Here is a 21,268-nt window from a genome sequence, read left to right on the forward strand (position 1 = left end):
GTAGCAGTTTCGCCGCCCCTGAGGTTACCACAAATAAATAAAAACCCATCGGAAAATACAAATAGAATAAAAGGGATAATGAGCGATTCTACGGATGAAGGTGGTAAGATCGAAAATAAAACAGATGGCGAAAATATGACCAAACGTTGTTTAGAACAAAACTGCGTAGAGCAGAATAAAAATTTAAAACTTTTAAAGGAATTTTCAGTAGAAATACCAGAAAACTGTCTATTTGACTTACTTATTTTTTCCTGCAACTTGTAATTGACAGCACAGGAAATACTACGGTGCTCGAAGTGGAAAAATATATGTATTGGCTCGGAGGACGTAGAAAAAATCCTGCAATCTGATACATAATATGGTAATAATGGCTGCATATTTCTGTTCTTACAATAAGTAAGGAATAATGTTTGTATACATCTACAGGTAACTAAGAAGATAAAAAAGTGTAAAATTTTCGAAAGTTTTACGATAAACGACAATACGGAGTATGTAAACTTGCATCTCCTTAATAACCTCTTTAGATCAATTAGTGCTGTAAATGAGCATAGTAAAGAGGCAAAAATACGGAAGAAAAGGGACCGCAGCACAGTGTGACAAAACGCAAAAAAATGTGTCAAAATTTCCGCTTTCTCCGAAAAATTTTTTTTCTCACTCCTGCGCCAAAAGTTCGTTGCATCTAACCCGATTTTAAGCTAGAAAAAGCCTCATATCAGTCCTGCCTTATGTGCGCAAAAGCAAGTGTGTAGGTATACACAGTTATATATTATGTGACGAGGAGCAGTAGCAGCAGAACTGCGGAAGGAGCAGCAGCAACAGCAGCAGACGTTATACGAGGGTGGATTGATAAGTTTCCGGCCTGGCCAAGAAAAACAACGTTTTTAAGATTTTTTTTTTTTTTATTTCTCAACATAATCTCCTCCAAGGCTTATACATTTCTCATAGAGGTGTTCTAGTCTAGTAATGCCATCTCTATAGACTGATTCGTCAAGCTCCTCAAAATACCCATTTACAGCTTCGATTACTTCTTCATTGTCCGCAAATCTCTTACCGCCAAGCCATTTTTTGAGGTTAGGAAACAGATAATAGTCACTCGGGGCTAGGTCTGGAGAGAAGGGAGGATGCGGCATCAATTCAAACTTCAGATCGTTGATTTTAGCCATTGCAACGATTGACGTGTGCGCTGGTGCGTTATCGTGATGAAACAAGATTTTTTTCTTCGCCAGATGAGGTCGTTTAATTTTCACTTCGTGGCTCAAACGTTGCAATAAGTCTGCGTAGTATTGACCAGTGATAGTTTTACCCTTTTCAAGGTAATCAATGTATATAATACCTCTTGCATCCCAAAAAAAAGTAGCCATAACTTGAGCGAGGCTCATCAGAGGTGCTCACACGACCCTTTTTAAACTCGGAAACCCACTGCTTAACGGTTGAATATGATGGGGAGGATGTCCCCAGTGTTGAGTCTATCTCTTCTTTAATTTCCTTCGGCTTTAACCCCTTCAAATAAAAGTATTTGATGACAGCACGATTTTCCAGCTTTTCCATTTTTACGAAAAACACAGAGGCGTCTTGTTCAGCGTGCTCTCAAACCTAAACTAACATGGCGATCGGACTGAAACTATAGCTACAAGCTATCTAAGGATGGTACTATAGAACGCCACCTCAAGGTAGGCCTAGTGGCACCATCTCTTGGTCAGGCCGGAAACTTATCAATCCACCCTCGTATTAAATACATATATGGCTAACGGACGTATAACCTTTACAGTTTATGCAATACAGGGAGCCATTGGATATATTTAAGTAACATAAGCAAAACAACTATTTGATAACAAATTATTATAATTTTGTTTATGTAAAACGTATCTAAATAATACACGTCATATCACAATGATATAGTAGTAAACTATTTCATTTCTTAAACATTATTTTTTTACATTTGTGTATTGAATAGGCTAGTGACATTGAATGACCATTATGCTTTAGTGAAATATGCTTTAATGAAATATATATTGAATTGCCTGATCAGACACTATTTCTTTGACAGCGCGAGATCATCGATACTTTCAGCTATAGTTATTTTTTCTTTGTGTTTCCATTAATAAATAAAAATAATCAGCATAAATTGACTGCTAAATGAAATGATCGACTGTCACAGGAGCGTGGCCGTTGCATACACTGCAGAGGTATATTCAGAAAGTATAACCAGTTGACTTCTAAATAAAATGATCGACTGTCACAGGAATATGGCCGCTGCATATAGTGCAGAGGTATAAGTTACAAGAATCATTATTATGAGTGTAACGAAAAGTACAAATCATATGAATTTTTGTGTCGAACTTTCGGCAGAAGTGTAAGGAAAAAAAAAACAGATGTGGATCTTGGGACACACGACGGATGTGAAATATTAAAGAATATATTATTAAACTCGGTAGTATTTTGTTGTCTATGATAAAAATAGCAGTTTTTGTCAGATAAGTGCCGTTCCCTTCAGGGCTATTTTGCGGCCCAAGGGACCTGCGAAACAAGGCCTGAAAGACGTAAGACAGCCATGGAGCAATGTCGCGTGTGTGACGAATCCTATTTTTTTACCGAGCGCACACCTGCCTCTTAAAAACGTGCGAGATAGGAAGTGTATTAATTTTTTTGGCTTTAAAAAATCTTCATTTCATATTTTTATATTAAAAAGAATATATTTATTTATAAATATGCATTTTTATTAGTAAATGTTATAAATTAGAAAAAAGCAAATTGTGTTTATACATTAGTTTAACAAACAATCAGGTGCATTGCCTTCTCTGTCTCTCTTTCTCTTTTTGGATACCTGTTTACTGTGCGTAGTTGCGCCCGTGCGCGAATTTCGTTGGCTCTTTATTAAGGATGGGTTAAAATGGATTTTGAATAAACAGAATTGGAAGACCTCGGGAAAACTTTGCATTATGGTCAAATAATAATATTTTTAAATAATCCTGTTCACAGATAAAAAAATTTTTTTAAAGGATGAAATAATGATACCAATTCTAATATTAATTCATCATTTTCTACATGCACAAAATATTAAAAAAAGACATGAAAAAGGCCTACCTGCATGAGTACAATAGAAAGAGAGAGAGAGAGAACAAGCGTGACAGCAGACGATCAATGGTTCTCTCTGTCTCACTTACTCTCTAAAGTTTAATCAGTAAAATTGTACTGCGAATCAGTAAAATGTCGTTTACTTATCACAATAAGTAATCGACTTTTCACTTATAACTAGTCAATATTGACTAATTAGACTCATCTAACTTTAGAAGGTACTTTTACGGGTACTGCAAAAATGCCTTTTTCATTTTTTTCTAAACATTTTGTGCTAGTTGAAACAAAATTAAAAGTACTTATTGTTAGGAAGTTTTTTGCCCTACACGCTGGTATTTTTATTTTTTCTGTATATCAAACCGTTAAGAGATAAAAGCAAAACGATCTTTAAAACACGATTTTACATAATTTTGATATTATTATACTAATCAAAAATAATCATTACTATTTCTTTTAAAATCGGCAGGCTCATTTATATAAATAATATGTAGTATAATATGTAAAAAAAATATAAAATGTAAAAAACGCTTTTTTATAGATTAATTTTGTAATGCAGAAGTTTCTCGGTTGGAATCCATAAGTAATAAGAACAGAGATTAGATCAGCATGCTGCGTAGCACAATCAATAAGGTCCCTGACTACCAATCTACACGATTTGGGTTCGATTCCCAAAGTCCGTAAAGTTTGAAAATTTTTTTACACGTGTATAATAAACAATAAATGTGTATACAAATGTATATGCTATATGTACAATACATATATTATATTTACTTAATATATACTCTTCCACAGAGCTATATATACGGGTAGTACACGTTAAAAACGAGGGAGGGGTGGCAGTAAGCGCGTGGAGAAAGAGACAGAGAGCCGAGCCGATCCGAGCCGAGCCGAGTTAAACCGGAGATCATGCCATCGCACGGTTTGCTTCATCGCGTCGGTCGAACCCCCAAGCGCACCAATAGATGTTTCACATCAAAAATTATACGTACCATGGCCAAAAAGTGGGGCTACTATTGATCGCGCCCTCAGTAATAACCTAACTTTCTGGCCTAGGTACGTAATATACTATTTTTGGTATGGTTTCACCCGTCTTTAACTCTAGTTTCAGAACCCGTTTCCTTCGCTTGTCAAAGTTACAGCATATATTGTGTAGGTGGCGCTAAAGTTGTCACTGTACCCAAACCTAGTTGTATGCAATTTCCATAAATACTCTAATTAGAAAAAAAAGTTGATAGGGTTTTTAATGGTTTTTTGAGGCACTGAACGCGAAACTTACATTTATTTTGCAAAAACAATTGTTTGAACTTTGTTTTAACAAACGTAGAGTCAAAAATTCTTCAAACATAACCAGCACATTTTCTATGGCTTTTAGGGTTCTCGTTACAATGATTTAATATTTATTTGGTAAAAATATTGTTTAAACAAATTATTTGAACAAACATGGTTTTGAAAATTTTTAAAACGTAAGCAGCACATATTTTTTATTGTTTTTTAACTTCCTTGCATCAAATTTATAGTTTATTTTGCAGAAAAAGTTGCTTAAACAAATCCTTTAAACCAACATGGATTTGAAAACTTTTGAAACACAAGTGACCCTTATTATTTTCGATTTTTGAAGATTCTCGAATCTTATTTGATATTTGTTTTGCAAAAAAAAATTATTTTAAAAAATTGTTCAAGTAAATATAAGGGACAAAAGTTTTTTTAAACTGGCAACATATAGTTTGTATAGTTTTCAAGAGTGATGAAATTGGATTTGAGATTTACATTGCAAACTCTGTAAACAAATTTTTGAAACAATTACAAAATTATAAGTTGTGTGTGGCGTTTAAGTTTATAATATTTGAATGAATTGAAGGAGTAGTTTTAATAACTGTTTTTTTAAGAGTAAACAATAGAAAATGGAGATTCTTATGTTTTATAATAATTTTGAGATAAAATGTCTTGAAGTTTTTATCGGTTAGAGAGGTAAACAATAATACTTTTGAAATTATCAAATCGTAAAATATTTAGAAAATGCCACAAGTAGCTATTTTACTGTTTTCACTGAAGCTTGTCTTACATACTTGTCATTTATTGCATTTATTATTGCATTTACATTCATGCGTTTATTATTTGACAGTATCTTAATAAGCAATACGGAGAGTCGGAAAAAATTGTACTTTAATGCTCTAATTACCTATTTGTTGTATAAAATTTATTTTTTACGTATAATTTCAACCATACACGTTGTGACGGTGAGAGACCGTCAAGCTATCACCGAAAGGTAGGGGCAGGTAGGGACGTAGGAAAAGGGGGAAAAGTGTGAAAAGAGACTAGGTAGGAAAGGGGTAAGGAAAAGGAAGGGAAGGTAAGAAGAAGCCGAAAAGAAACAAGATTACCTTGGGCTCTCAAGCGTGCGAGAAGCAACCTTGTTTTCAGTGCGATTCTTGGTGTCTCGGTTTTCGTTCTGTTTACGTGAAAAGCGTTTTGCTGTTTCCGCTGAAAGTGTTGATTTTGGTGACTCTTGACGGGTGAACTGGTGCGACATCATGGTGCAGTGCCTGGTATGGTGACCCTACTCCTGGTCCTGTTGAGACAACAGGCGACATTGGACACAAGGTCGAGCCAAGGCCAAACCCGACGACCTCAACCTTCAGTCGCAGCCGGTAGGGATGCCTACTGGCCTCAACGTACCCGCTGAATCCGCTCCGTTATCGCTAGTGGTTTCGGCCTACCTAAGGCATCGTCGAGGAGTGACCCCGCATCGCCGTAAGTACCTGCCAGCAGGCAGCTAATTGTAAAGGGCAGCAGCCCTCGAATAGCCCGCGTTGTTTGCCCGGTTCGTGAGTTTGCGTCACGAGCACGTCGAGTAACCGCGCTCGATGAGCAATATCACACATACACCTACACCCGCGAGTGTCTTTTATGTTTTGTATTTTCTTTCATATACTTTTGAATATATTCCGTTTTACAAAAAATATCACCCGTGAGTGTGTATTTATTTGTTGTGTGTCCGATTTCCCCCTTTTGCTGTATTAAAGACGTCGCGAGAGGCGACGACATCCAAGGTCGCTGCGATACTTGGCCCCTGCGGTGTCTCGGCGAACGAGACCCGCGCATTCATATTGCAAAAAGCGTCGCCATGGGTATCCGGGCAACACAGGCTCGGTTGAGGACAAAGTTTCCACCTCATTTATCCACATCGTATGTACCCCGTAACAACATGAACATATAATTTTTATCAAATGTCATACACTCGTATCTAAAAGACTTTAAAAGTTTTTCTGCATGACCTGTTGATATAATTACTGGTGTGCAGTTCGTTTGGATAAAAAATTTTTTCAATTTTTATTTCAACTTGAAATAAAAAATGATTTATTTGTGTAAAAATTTATTTCTCAATAAGATTATACTGCTTTAAAAATCGAAATACTATTCATTAGTTTCTTCTCATTAGATTCTACAGTATTTACCTAATACATAAGTTATAAGTATGTATTATTTGATTATTTAATGAAAAACAATTAAGACTCCAATATAATTTATTAATACTAACCAAAGATAAGTAGAAAAATTACTAATGCTTATGCTACGATGCGAATCAACTTTTTGGCAATGATCGGGGTGACCATAGCGGCCAGCTGTCGAACCGGGTGCACATTTTTCGAGACTGCAAGAGTTGTATCGAAGAGTGTGCACCTCCAAAAAATGGAGTGAAAAGGCTGACCATAGCTATGTAGCTGCCCGAGCAGGTAATGAATTAGGGATCTGATCGGTCGCTGATCACGCTATCCTTTTTCCTGATCAGGTCTTGATCACGCGTATAACGCTTATTTAAGCAGGTACTGGTCAGACAGCATGATTTTATCCTTACTTGTTCAGACCACGCATGTACATCGCTCGATCTAAGTCATCTAAGTTCTAACCATCTAACTTCTAGTATAAACTTGAATACATACGTAAGTACACAGCTGAACAGTACGTATATATTTCATGCAAAGGTTGTTGTGGTTATTTATATTTATTTTTTAAATTTCTTATCTTTATTATAAATATAAGTATTTGTAAATTTTTTGTTAAACAAAAAATTTATTTCTAGTAATGTATACATTTTTATAATAAATACAATAAAATCGTTTTAATAACTAATATTACACAGTATAAAAACACAATTTTCATACTTATGAAATCAGTTAACCATCTTTATATTTAATAAATCTTCTTTATCAGTGCTCAAACGGTCACGTTTGAACCAATATCACACATTATTAAGGACACTACCAACAATGAGTAGAAAGTCATTCTCTGTTACATTATTGAATTTTTTATTCATATTATAGTTATATTATAGTTATCTTAGTTTGCTTATAATCATATATTTGTTTGAAATTTGACTTATTTTAGAGCAGTACCTTGGCCTTTTGCTAGACATCTTTGAGTATGCATACGCACACACACAAGCATACGCGCACAAACGCACACAAATCCAAAAAGCTGCAAATACTGCAATACCTAATATAGATTATACTAGTGGCCCCCCGTCTTTACTAATGGAGTACCGTAGTGTGTTGACATCTAATAAGAAACGTTTGCAGTTAAAAATTTTACATCTATTTCTGACACTTCTCAGAAAAAAAACTTTCTTTTTCAAAACATATTTGTTCAGAATCCATACAGTTTATTTGGTCATATATGCCATAAAATATTCGTCGGCCCTACAGGGCCGTTAATTTGCAGTTTCTCCCGTATAATCTACAAAAATGGCTATTTTTTAAAGCTATTAAGATTTAAAACTCATAAAAAATACATGTATATAATTAAAAAAATTTTTTTCTTTTATTTCACAACTTTATTACCACAGTAACAAAGTCCTGGAGCCTAATCTCTACATTATTTATCGCCACAAAAATACAAATACATATTCTACCTATTTAAAAATCTGGAAGATTCAAGAGATTACTATGGGGGGCATAGTGAAAAGCTAATATTTCGTTTAATAAATTCTTTATTTATTGATTTTTATCCTACTTAAATCTCGATAAATGTTTAGCGTCATTTTCTTGATGCCTAAAAATGTATTCGTTAGAAGCATTTGAAGTTTTCTTTCCAATTTGACTTCTTGTAACTTTTGGCATAGTTACGACTTTTGTGAGCCCTAAATGCTATTTTTTTTCAAATTTATGATGTTTTCATATTTTTGTTGGTAAAGTAGTTCGACGTCCGATAACCCTTAAAGGTGAGCTTCTTAAGTAAACTCTTTCTTGACTAAAGTTTGAAGGAAACTTGATTGCCTCTATACCTCAGGGTGATATTCTCTGGCCTGCTGTTGTAGCACCACACTGACCGAAAGGAAACGTTCGTCAAAGATGAGTACCTAGAGAGATTGCTAACGCCAATGCTACGAGGTAAGACAACTATTTGGCACTGATCGGGGTTACCCGCCACGACTAGCCGTCGAACCAAGGTACACATTTTTCGAGAGTGCGAGACTCGTATCGAAAAGCGTGCATCTAAGAGAAGAGGAGTGGATTTGTGTGGAAACAAGCATATAGGCGCACGGCTTATAAAAACCCCGGTGACCGACGACCCTATATTAATCTCTCGACTCTAAGCATTCAACCAGGAATCACCAATCTTCTCCAAGATGCTCTGGGAGTCTGCGCTGGGAGAACCTAACAGCTATGAAGGAAAAATAATCTTAAGCAAACGGAACAGTCTCCAACGGGCAATCATCACGAACCAATCCCTCTATCTAAGATCACCAAAATCACTGAACTCTGTAAAAAAAGTGCTTTAGACATCAACGTCTCCGATGCAACACCAGGAGATGTTAGGAAAGAGCTCTAAAATTATTTCCAATGCTTCAGACGAAGGCAGAGATAAGTAGAGAGATTGCTAACGCCAATGCTACGAGGTAAGAAAACTGTTTGGTACTGATCAGGGCGACCCGCCACGGCCAGCCGTCGAACCAAGGCGCATATTTTTCGAGAGTGCGAGACTCGTATCGAACAGTATGCGCCTACAAGAAGAGGAGTGAATTCGCGTGAAAACCAGCATATAGGTGCACATTTTGGAAATATGTGGAAGGGGTGTACCGAATGTGTGCCTACGAGGAGAGGAGTGGAAATGTCGACTATAGCTATACAGCTGAGCGCACAGCCAAAGCAAGCGATGACACGAGTTTTTCTCTTTTGACTGCAACCGAGTACATGCTATATGTATTTAAGCGACTCTTGCTCTCTCACTCTTGCTTCAATGTTATTTATTAATTTGATTCGATTAAATCGTAGAACTGAATGCTCATTAATTATATGCACAGACTTTTGATCTCATTATTTTTGAATTCTTCCGTACTTTTAACATTCGCAAATCCATTAATTTTCTTCACAAATATACAACTTTAACTATTTTTTAAGGTTTTCAGTACAGCTTTAACCACTAGTTTATTAATTTTACACATCCTAACTTGCTGTGAACTGTAGGACAAGCTCTAGAGGATATCCATAAATATATGTGACTTCGAAACAAGATGCACTTGTCCTTTGGATAGCTGAGATGGATAAAGCTTATGCCCCTTCGTGGATCGTTTCGCTCTTTAGGGTTCAAATCCACATCATGGTAGATTTTTTTTTTTTAACTTAATTTATCATTTTATTTTTATTTCTTTTATTCGTGTTTCGTTTAAAAATATGCATGTATCGTCAACATTTTTTTTCGGATACAATAAAATAAATATCGTTACTTTATACTTCTTGTTAGCAAGGCTATTCCATAGTTTTATAATACTAAAATAATTTTTAAGGATTTGATAATAATTTATACATTTTGAAACTCCTAAGAAATTACACATCCTATTGACGACAAAAAAAAGGCGTATTCGATCAGCGTGGATGATGCCAAGTGTAGCTGCCAGCAAACGGGACCTGGAGTAATATAGTGTGCACAAGTGTTTAAAAGCTATTCCAAATTATCATCTACACTTGACTATAGATTGCTGCAGTTGGCATTATACATAGCTGTAAGTAATCTGATCCTTTCCCGAATCCAGTAACAGTGAGGTTTTAGCAAAATAAAAGTAAAATGCACACGTCAGTTATAATCTCAGGATAACGAGTTAAAATAGATACTATCTTTTTTACATGTAGGAGGATCACCTCCACCATACAAGAAACACCGCTTTCGCTTTCTTGTACTACATTTTGGTGTAGTGAAATTAACTTATGAAATGCTCACTCATATTCTTTGTTACCTGACCAAACCTTTGCAGCTTTTACGACGCCGTCTTCGCCCGCAAACGTTTCGATTATGGTCCTGCTATGCCATAAGTTGCGCGGCATTTCAGAATTTACAATCGCCTTTACATCACTACATTTTAATAGATCAATCATTTGCTACCGCTTTTTAGATACTTGCAGCGTTTTTCCCATATTCATTCAACCAACGCTGCCAAAAAAAATCACTCACAATACGCGCTCTTTCCCAATATTTTCGTGCACGGATGGAATTCTTTGTATACTGAAAGATTAAGTGCACCCGACAATTATCCTATCAGAAAATTATTAGGCGTGAGCGCCTCTACATCTTTAGGCCTTATCAATACGTGGATCAATGCTTGCAAATTCATTATGCATTCCTCTTCAGCAAGCACTGTGCGCGAAACTTATTTGAAGAGACATTGATTCTTAAGAGTAGTATGAAGCGCTACTTTTACCAACCTTATGAGCCAATCCCAGATGTCTTTCATATGCGGAGCTTCTGTTGGATTAAAATACCATCCCAAGCCATTAGCTAATGCAAACCTCTTAATTTAGTTTTTGTCAATCCCACCCACCTTCGACCGAATTTCTGTGCGTGCCCTACGAAAGTTCGTGCTATCATTGATGTATATAACGTTGGGATCGCCTCGGCGTGCTGCCATTTTCGGAACTGCTAAAGTCGTCGAGCTCGCTAATAAATTATATGCGACTTCAAGATATACTGCTTACGTAGTAAGGCATGTAAAAATTACTCCCAACCGTTTTACACTACTATGCTCTATTTTTACGCGCATTGGACCAAAATAGTCTATCACACAGTGCGTAATCGTGACGCCAGCAACGCCGCCTGCAGTTGTAGTTATGGTAGCGAAATTTCTTTGTCTGGCGTGACTCGAGATTTAGCCATCAATATTAATGTGCTCTTGACTGTCGACCATTTAGCACCATTAATACACACACGAATTAGCGTCTCCAAACACATGCAGTTGTGTGACCCCGATCTCGACCCCATTAGGTGTAATACACTGCACAATACGCTATGACTCTAACTCCTTGACAACTCGTATCCACACGAGCCCCTTTTCATACTCTTCGTCCTCTAACGATACGTCTTATTCACTTCCAGTACGCCAGATTGCTTGTAGACTGCGATTTAAGCATGTATGGTACTAATAAACCCAGTGGATCGTAAACCCACATCATGAGACGCAGGTATTCACGCTTTATGGGTCTTGCCTGGCTGGATAGCAATATTGACGGCACGTGTTTAAGTCCTGAACGCGAATCCTAACGAATCGGTCGCCGACTGAAGAGAAAGGCTAAAAAATTTGAATTGATAAAATTTGGAAGACTTAACATTCTGAAACCTGCAAAAACACTGTTACCAATATGAAAGAGTCAGAAGAAAATGTTTTAACAGCAAAAAGATAGCTTTTTAACATTTAACACTACAAAAAATATTAATGTGTATTTAAAATTAATAATTTATAATACCATTATCATTTTGTTGCTCTCCACTCCAAAATAATTTAAATAGAACTAAATAATTTAAATTTTTGGGAGGATTCACTTTTAGCGTTTACTGATCCATTAATAGAAAAATCATAATTTGACACGATATCAAACAAATCTGGGTTGGTTTGTCAGGTAATGTTGTATAGTATTTTATTAATCAGGTAATTGTTGATGAAAAAATAGTTACTTAAACTGTGGGAACTCATCACTTAATATTTGCGAACGGGAGAGTGTGTAAGATATATATTTGGCGCTCGTAACTGAATTTCAGCACATGCGTAGTAGCGAAGAATTGAAACGCTGCAACTCTGCACTGCAGCATCGAAAACGTATTCGCTTTGAGCGCAATTCTGAAATCGTGCCCCCACTAGGCACTTTGAGAACGATTGGTCGTAATTAGAAAAGGACATTACTATGAATTGATTTCCACATGCTTGTAGAAAAGCGACATTTAAGGGTTGTCTACCTAGCGAATGGAGCCAGAAGCTCGATTTCATAATAATTATCTTTTCTAATGACGACCAATCGTTCTCAAAGTCTCCAGTGGGGACCCGATTTCGGAATTGCGCTCAAAGTGAATACGTTTTCGACGCTGCAGTGCAGAGTTGCAGCGTCTCAATTCTTCGCTACTACGCATGTGCTGAAATTCAGTTACGAGCGTCAAAGATATATCTTGCACACTCTCCCGTTTGTATCTGAATTTAACAAAATAATATAAAATGAAATGACAAAGGAAATATTGGTTTATTTAAATTAACTTCAGTGAATAAACAGCTGAAGATGGAGCTCATGTCGGCTTCTGGATCATTCATTCGATTGGTTGCGACGATCTAAAACATACAGAGAGAGACATTACTTAACATTCCTATTGCCATTATCTATCTATTCTTAATTCATTTACTTTAGTATCTTAGATTAAAATTTTTCTATCATGCAATTCATTACTTATTGATATTCAAAAGTTCTTTGATTAGTTCTTTATGCAACTTAAACGGCAGAGATTTTCTGTAAATATCTGCCAGTTGCTTCTTGGATGAAATCTATTTAACAGTTATTATTATTTTTTTTCTGATTACACATTATTTAACATAATGAGCTATGATTTTAGTCATGTGTCTCAATCGTCTACTATCATCTATCTTAGCACTTACTCTAGCGGCCTTATTATCACACCACCGATCTGTGAGCAATACAGTGCAAGACATTATTAATAACTTTTAGCGTGACCACATAGAGAGAACTTATAGATTGCTCCAGTCCAATCAACTCTTAACTTGCATCACACGTTGCCACATATTTAGCTTTACAGGTTGAGGTAGCTACGTTATTCTGTTTACTTCTCTTTCAAACTACTGTATTTTCATAGAACCTGATGAGATATCCATCCGTTGTAACTGAGCCTTTACAGTCTGCCAAACTTACATCTGAACAGGCTTCCAATTCATCTTTGTAGCCTTTGTAAGTTTATCCTAAAGTCCTGGTGTGTTGCAGACATTGAAATACCCGCTTGACCTTTTTCCAACCGATTATATTTGGACAGATTTGATGTCCATTCAGCACATTCAATGAGTATGAGATGTCTAGTCCAATTGTATTGGCCAAACACAGTAAGCACACACCAACTACTTCTCTGCATGGTAAATTTTCTATTGTTTTTGTTGTATCTAACTCTTCAGCATCTTTAGACTCTTCTCTATGTTTTATTGAAAAACTTAATTTGTCACCATTGGTGTCCTTGAGGATTTGACTCGTTAAATCTAAATCTTTCTAGCATTTTGTCGATGCATGGTTTCTGTGTAAGTGCAGTTGTTCCACATTTTCCATCTCTTTCTATTGTGATACCTAGGAAAGTGCCAACCTCACCAAGACCTGACATTTTAAACTTAGACTGCAGACTAATCTTAATTTCCTTTAGTTTACTTACACAATTACTTGCTATCATAATATCATCTACGTGTAGAATCAAGATCAAAAAGTTATGTTTTTTTCTCCGTTCGTAAAGGCAAGGTTCACTGGTGTGTGGTTGCAGTCTTAGTTTAAGATGGTACTCGTTTAGTTTTAAAAACTTAAGGACAAATCGTTTATACGTTACGATTAATGTACTATGAAAATGCTGAGCATTACGAGCCTACACTGAATTTGATCAACACAAGCGGTAGTTTTGGATACTGTGTACCATGTAATAAGAGTAATTGGCGTATTGAGAATCACAGATGCTCCAACAAATGCTAGGAGTAAATGCAATCTCCTTTTTGCGATGTGACGGGACGATCAAAAAAGTGTGATTCGTGCCACTGATTATTATTAAATTCAGCATGTTTTGAAAATCATTTAAAAAAAGGTTTGTATAATAAATTTTTTACCGTTTCCGAAAAAATAAAAATTTGCCCGTTATGTTGCAAAACTGAGCGAATATTAAACAAGAAACATAAACATCAATGCGGTATTTTTTTTGTTGCAATTGTAAAGAGTATTTACACATATATCTTACACACTCTCCCGTTCGCAAATATTGAGTGATGAGTTCCCACAGTTTAAGTAACTATTTTTTCATCAACAATCACCTGATTAATAAAATACTACACAACATTACTTGACAAACCAACCCAGATTTGTTTGATATCGTGTCAAATTATGATTTTTCTATTAATAGATCAGTAAACGCTAAAAGTAAATCCTCCTAAAAATGTAAATTATTTAGTTCTATTTAAATTATTTTGGAGTGGAGAGCAACGTGTTATGCAATTTGAGAGTTGATTGGACTGGAGCAATCTATAAGTTCTTCCTATGTGGTCACGCTAAAAGTTATTAATAATGTCTTGCACTGTATTGCTCACAGATCGGTGGTGTGATAATAAGGCCGCTAGAGTAAGTGCTAAGATAGATGATAGTAGACGATTGAGACATATGACTAAAATCATAGCTTATTATGTTAAAAAATGTGTAACCAAAAAAAAAAAATAATAATAACTGTTAAATAGTGTATAGTCCCAAATTCATGTAAAATTATTATTAATATTGGTTTTTATAGTCCAAATAAATGCTGGTTAATTCACAGTTCAAATAAAATTCACTTTCCAGTACGTACAAACAGTAATTGGTTTTTATTTGATCAAAAATACAAGCATAAAGAAACGTTAACTTTTACAATTTTTCGATAACGATTTTGACCGAATACACAGTTAATAAAGACGCAAATAAACGCACGACGGGGCCCCAAGATCTTAATTTAACCAGTGATTAATTCATAATTTCTGTTGACCTCTCGTCTCACGTAGCCCACACTTAACGTAAGTCACGTTTCGAGCTGTGAACCCGGGCGCATTCAGCGACACAACGACGAGAACCTACTCACTCGCGTGATTTCTCGGCACGATAAATCCGTGCAAGGTCAGAGCTCCTTCGAGATGCTCTTTTTTTCGCAGCGCTACAAGAACTGCTTCAAGAAATGAGCGGGCCTGTCGATAGAGCCGAGAACGCCCGATCGCCGCCGACAAGCGACGAGCGGTCGCCGTCTCGTGACATCTGCCCTTCCGACTTTCGTCGTCTCTCTCTGTTACTAGCCTACGTTGTGTTTTATTTTCTTATTATTTTAAACTTTAAGCCTTCTGGCTGTAACACACTCCCCCCGTTGGGAGTAAGTACGAACAACATTAATAAATAAAATTTTTGAATTCGAACTACATAAGAGTAATTAAAATAAATACATGCAAGTAATTAAATACACAAATATTGTTATGAATTTTTGACTTTAAAGTCTCTTGAAAACAATGGACACAGTGATCTTGCATTTCTTTGGTAAATTCCATGCTCCGTTTTCACTGTCACCACTCTCACCACGTCATCGCCACCGGGGTGTACTTTTACCACTCGCCCCATCCGCCACTGCGTACACGGCTGGTTCTTATCTATTAAAAGAACAATCATGTTCTCTTCCATATTAACATCCGACCTGTGCCATTTTTGTCGCTTCTGTAACTCAGTCAAATATTCGACTTGCCATCTCCTCCAAAACTCTTGTTTTGCCTTCGTTATGGCCTCCCAGCACGACAATCGATTGTCTGGCACCCCGTTAATATCTCTTTCAGGTAACATCGTGAAAGAGCGCCCTATTAAAAAATGCGCTGGTGTCAATACTGGAGGGTCATTAGCGTCAGGCGACCCGGAGCAGATCGGTCGCGAATTCATGATTGCGGCAATCTCATATAACAGAGTCTGAAGATTTTCGAAAGTGTATAGTCGGTCGCCTACGACTCTCTTGAGATGGTGTTTCGCAGATTTCACCGCCGCCTCCCACAAACCTCCAAAATGAGGTGAGAGCGGTGGATTGAAATGCCATTAAATTCTTTCTTTCGAAGTAACATCAAAAACCCGCGACTTAAAATCATTCGATTCGAATAAAGCGTACAACTTTCGGAGCTTGTTATTCGCTCCGATGAAATTCGTCCCGTTGTCTGAATATACATGCGCTGGCGTTCCTCGGCAACTCCTAAAACGACTAAACGCGGCTAAGAATGCTTCGGTACTAAGATCGCTCACTAACTTAATATGAACCGCTCTAACGGTCATACAAACAAAAATGCACCCATATGCTTTGATCTTTCCTCTATTCCGAATCTTCTTTTCTTTTATAAATAATGGACCGAAAAAATCGACGCCTGTATGAAAAAAGGGAAACGCGGCACTCAATCTCGATTCGGGCAATTCCGATATCTTATAATTTACCGTTTTCGCCCTGAAACGTCGACATTTTACACATTTGCGAATAATATATCAGACTTGATTCTTTCCGTCGATAATCCAATATCGCTGCCTAATATTATTTAACGTAGACTGAATCCCAGTGTGATAAAACTTTTCATGATAGTACCGAATTAATAAATCGGTAATACGATTTCGAGAGGGAAGAAAAAACGGATGTTTTTGATCGTAAGTCGTGCTAGCCTTTGATATTCGGCCTCCAACCCGCAAAATACCGTGCTGATCAAGAAATGGACTTAATGCCCCCAATTTAACGCTTTTTAGTTCCGCGGATGCTGAGACGTGCTTGATTTCTTCTTTGAAACAAGTCTTTTGTACGAGTTTAATAATGCATTTTTCCGACGCATCTAGCTCCGATATCACAAGACGAGATACCTCTCTGATCTCCTTCAGCCTTATACTTTTATTCTTTTCTTTAATTTTTACTCTGATGTTATTAATAAAACGTAAACAGTAAGCAAAAATTCGCGTTAATTTTGCATAACTTGATATGCGCGTTATTACGTTTTTTAAGAAGTCCTCGTCCCGCACGTCCGTGACTAAACACGCGACCTTTTTTAACCCTGGCAGATCAACGGTCGGAAGTTCAAACGAACAAGGCCACTGCTCCTCCGTCTGCGAGAGCCAGTTGGGTCCCTCGAACCACGTTCTATTTTTTACAAAGTCACTACCAAACTGCCCTCTTGACAGTGCATCTGCCGGATTGTCTTCAGAGCGTACGTGCCGCCATTCGATATTCTTTGCCAATTTTTGAATTTCCGAGACGCGATTTGCCTCGAAAACCTTCAAGGCTTCTGGCGGTTTCCTTATCCAATGAAGCACGATCGTTGAATATACCCAAAAAATGACCTTATCGGGACGAAAAGACAGCCACGAAATTACGTCTTGGTATAATCGAGCAAGAGTTAACGCGCCGCACAACTCTAATTGTGGAATGGTCCTCTCTTTTATCGGAGTGACCCGCGACCTTGAACAGAGTAAGACAACTCGAGCATTTCCGTGGCTACTCGTCGAACGCACATAGATGCACGCTCCGTAGCCTGTCTTGCATGCGTCTGAAAAACCGTGAAGGTGTACATTCGAGAAATTTTCAACGAGCAAATAATGCGACATTCTCAAATTATTCACTGCTTTAAGTTCTCTTGAAAAAATGCACCACGTATTTTCTAAGGTCTGGGGTACCGATTCGTCCCACGCGAGATCGTCTTTCCAACAAGTTTGCATGATACCTTTTGCCGCGAGTATAACTGGGCCTAAGAGTCCTAATGGATCGAATATTCTGGCTAACTCAGTTAAAATTAATCGTTTAGTAATCCTTTCTACTGTCCAATCTGATTTTACGGCAAATGAGAACTCGTCGCTCGAAGTACTCCAGGAAACTCCTAGCGTCTTGTGAACCGAATCGTTCTTTGTGAGAAATTCTAAATTCTCTATTCCCCCTACTAAGCCGTTTAAAACCGCCGCCTCGTTGAACGCCCATTTTCGAATTTCAAATCCTCCCTTCCTCAAGATTGTTATAACTTCATCTCGGAGCCTTAAAAGTTTTTTGAGGCTATCTGCTCCAGCGATAAAATCATCCACGTAAAAGTTTTGCGTCAGAGCCCTAGCGCCGATCGGAAATGCCGAGCACTCGTCACTCGCGAGTTTATGCAGTGTTCTTATCGCAAGGAAAGGAGACGAAGAAACGCCGAAAGTAACCGTGTTTAGTTCGTAAGTTCTTATTTTATTTTCATGTAACCAAAATATTCTTTGGTAGCGACGGTCGTCGGGATGAATCCAGATTTGCCGGTACATCTGCGCGATGTCGGCCACAACGGCATATTTGTACGTTCTAAATCGTATTAAGTGCTCAAAGAGCTTGGGCTGAATCGTGGGTCCTTTTAAGAGGACATCATTTAATGAAACTCCGGCTTCAGTTTTTGCCGACGCATCAAATACAACTCGAGTTTTCGTCGTAGAACTCGTTGGCTTAACGACGGCGCGATGCGGAAAATAATAATGAGCTTCCGATGGCTCGTTTTCGATTAATTCATATGACCTAGACTAATATAATCATTCATGACCAGGTCATACTGTTCTTTAAGAATCGAGTTTTGATTTAGTTTTTTCAATAAATTCGTAAACCGACGGTATGCCGCTACTCGCGATTCACCTAGATCGACTACCGAGGTTTTGAAAGGCAACTTGACGATATATCGTCCAGAGGACTCTCGTGTTACGTTCTGAATAAAATGTAATTCGCAGGGATCTTCTCCGGATAGTTTTGGCGCCTCTGATTCGGCGGCATCAATCACCCAAAACTTTTCAAAGATTTTTCTTAGCCCAGTTAAATGACAAGAAACTGTCTGGCTACACTCGTCTGCAATACCTCCCGCAGCTACCCAGCCTAGTTCAGATTTTTGCAGAATGAAATCGACTCCGCCCTTAGATAAATCGACTTTTCCCGGAGAAAGCATTAACAGCGTAGTCCCAGATCCGATTACGATATCGACCTCTGCGGGCAAATGAAAATTGGGATCGGCTAACCTTAAGTTTTTAGGTATATTCACTAAATCGCGACGAAATGGTTCGCTCGGGATCTGATTTGCTATTTTTGGAATTACCAAACACGCGAGAGTCTTACTATATAGAGTGTTAATCGAGTAAAGGGTCACCTCTACCGCCCCACTCGACGTCGTGTTCAAGTCGTCGACTGCCCCAATCGTAGCCGCGCACGGCTTCTTTTTCAATCCCAATCGCTTAACTAAACTCTCAGTTACTAAATGTATAGTTGCGCACGTATCCATTATAGCTCTACACATTAAAAATCTTCCACTCGAATTCTTTATTCTTACTTGAGCTGTCAACATTAGTTTGGATTGAAGCGCGCGCGACGCAAGACTGAGAACAGTCGACTGTACGAGTCATTCTTGTTTAGGTGCGCTTGAGCCAGTCGAGACTGTCGACGACTCCTTGACCTCACGATGTAACAAAGTGTCATGAAATTTCCCACATTTTTTACATTTGTAAAATTTGCATTCACCGGAATATTTGACTAAGCAATTTCTACAAACCGCACTTTTACCGACTATTTTACAACGTAAATTAATGTCAGCCTTTATAAATGCTTTGCAACGGTACAACGGATGCTCACCACCCTTACACTCGAGGCAGTCGATTGAAGCGCTAGTCACGAAAGAACGGACTCCTCCTTCAAATTTACCTCTTTTGTTTGCCCCTTGAATCCCGCTAGTAAACGCCCTTTTTCCCTTGCTGTCGCGTTTGTTGTTTAAATTTTCTTGTTCGATTGACCTACATCTAAACGCGGCCTCGTTTACGAACGCAAAAATTTCCTTCAACGTCGGTATCTTGTCAAGAGTGAGCGATCTCTCCCACTCCGACCGCATCTCAGATGGAAGGGCGCGCTCGACAATTCTTACTATCAAGTGTTCATCGGGTTTTACGTCTAACGTCGCGAGCATATCGATATGTTGTCGTACATGATCGACTAGTTTAGTTAAACTACTATGCGACATCTCGGTATGCGTAGACGTATCTAGTGATGCATCCAAGTGGGTTGTTATCATGATCCTCTTTCAATCGTACGACTCGAGAAGTAACGCCCAAGCGGCCTTGAAATTGTCTTCGTGCAGTCCGTACACTGAGATCTTTGCGAGCGCGTTCCCCTGTAGGGAGTTTCGAAGAAGCATGAAATTCTGCAGTTCCGACATCTTTTCAGCCTCAACTATAGCTGTTAAACCGTTTTTGAATGACAGCCATTTTGATAAGTCGCCGTCAAATTTAGGCGATTCAACCACGGGTAGCTTAAGACGTTGCGTATTATTCGCGATGGTTATCGACGTGGTGTTTAAATTGGCGTGAGGCACCGGAGGTGGAGGCGGGGGATACAAGGCGTTAATTCGCGCGATAATTGAGTAGTATTTATTTCCGACTTGGTCAAAATCTGTGAGACTAGCGTCGTTCGGTTCAACAAGCTACGCGAGCTCGTCATGTAGCTCCTCGTACGCTGTAAACAGTTCCTTACGCGCTCGAGTCGACCTCTAGCTATAGCCGCATCTGTCGGAGCATCCGGAGGGATTGTCTGTTCGTCGGCGACAATCTTTTTAAGTTTCGTAATATAGGTTTTAAGAGTGGTGCGCTTTTGGTTAATAATCCTCACTCTATTACTCATTTTGATGTAGTGAAAAACAAAATAAAAGTTAGAAAAAAAAAACTAAAAGAGACAAGATCTCGTAACGAAAGAGCAATCAAGGAAATTCCGTTTAAACGTAAACAACCGACAAACGCCAGCAAAACAAAACAAGCACCGTCGCCTGGCAATCCGACTACGCGCGAGCGCGCTTCGACTTTTTTCTATAGGCAAGGCAAATTTGCGAAATCGCTCAGATCAACAACGCTCGTGCCACCAGCGAATCGAGTAAACAACACTCTCCTCTCCCTCTTTCGAGGAAAGCGGGTAGCCAGACAACCATACACTGATTTCAACTTCTTTATAGAAAGTATCTCAATCATGTGTCTTTATATGCATGCATACATTTACCGCAGAACGAATGAATTTTAACAAAAGCGACAAGGCAAGCAGGTATTACGTGGATGTCAATAAAAAATACTCAACTTCTCTCCAACCGTCGAACCAGAGCAGAGGGAGGCGAGACCGGCGGTTGACAGCGCGGCCAGAG

General features: G+C 38.1%; 1 protein-coding gene across 1 annotated transcript; it reads right to left on the reverse strand.

The window, feature by feature from the left end:
* Positions 1–6,641: 6,641 nt before the first annotated feature.
* Positions 6,642–20,104, reverse strand: LOC149373565 (uncharacterized). The gene is made up of 6 exons (XM_089596900.1): positions 19,792–20,104; positions 18,714–19,083; positions 16,805–18,627; positions 15,607–16,129; positions 15,184–15,392; positions 6,642–6,727 (listed from the first exon to the last, which is right to left on the reverse strand). Exons 1-6 carry the CDS (start codon positions 20,102–20,104, stop codon positions 6,642–6,644), a joined length of 3,324 nt encoding a protein of 1,107 aa, XP_089453026.1.
* Positions 20,105–21,268: the final 1,164 nt, after the last annotated feature.

Source organism: Copidosoma floridanum, unplaced genomic scaffold (assembly GCF_036245765.1).
Source record: "Copidosoma floridanum isolate Cflo_tuat_1 unplaced genomic scaffold, Cflo_Japanese_pri ptg000030l, whole genome shotgun sequence".
NCBI lineage: Eukaryota > Metazoa > Arthropoda > Insecta > Hymenoptera > Encyrtidae > Copidosoma > Copidosoma floridanum.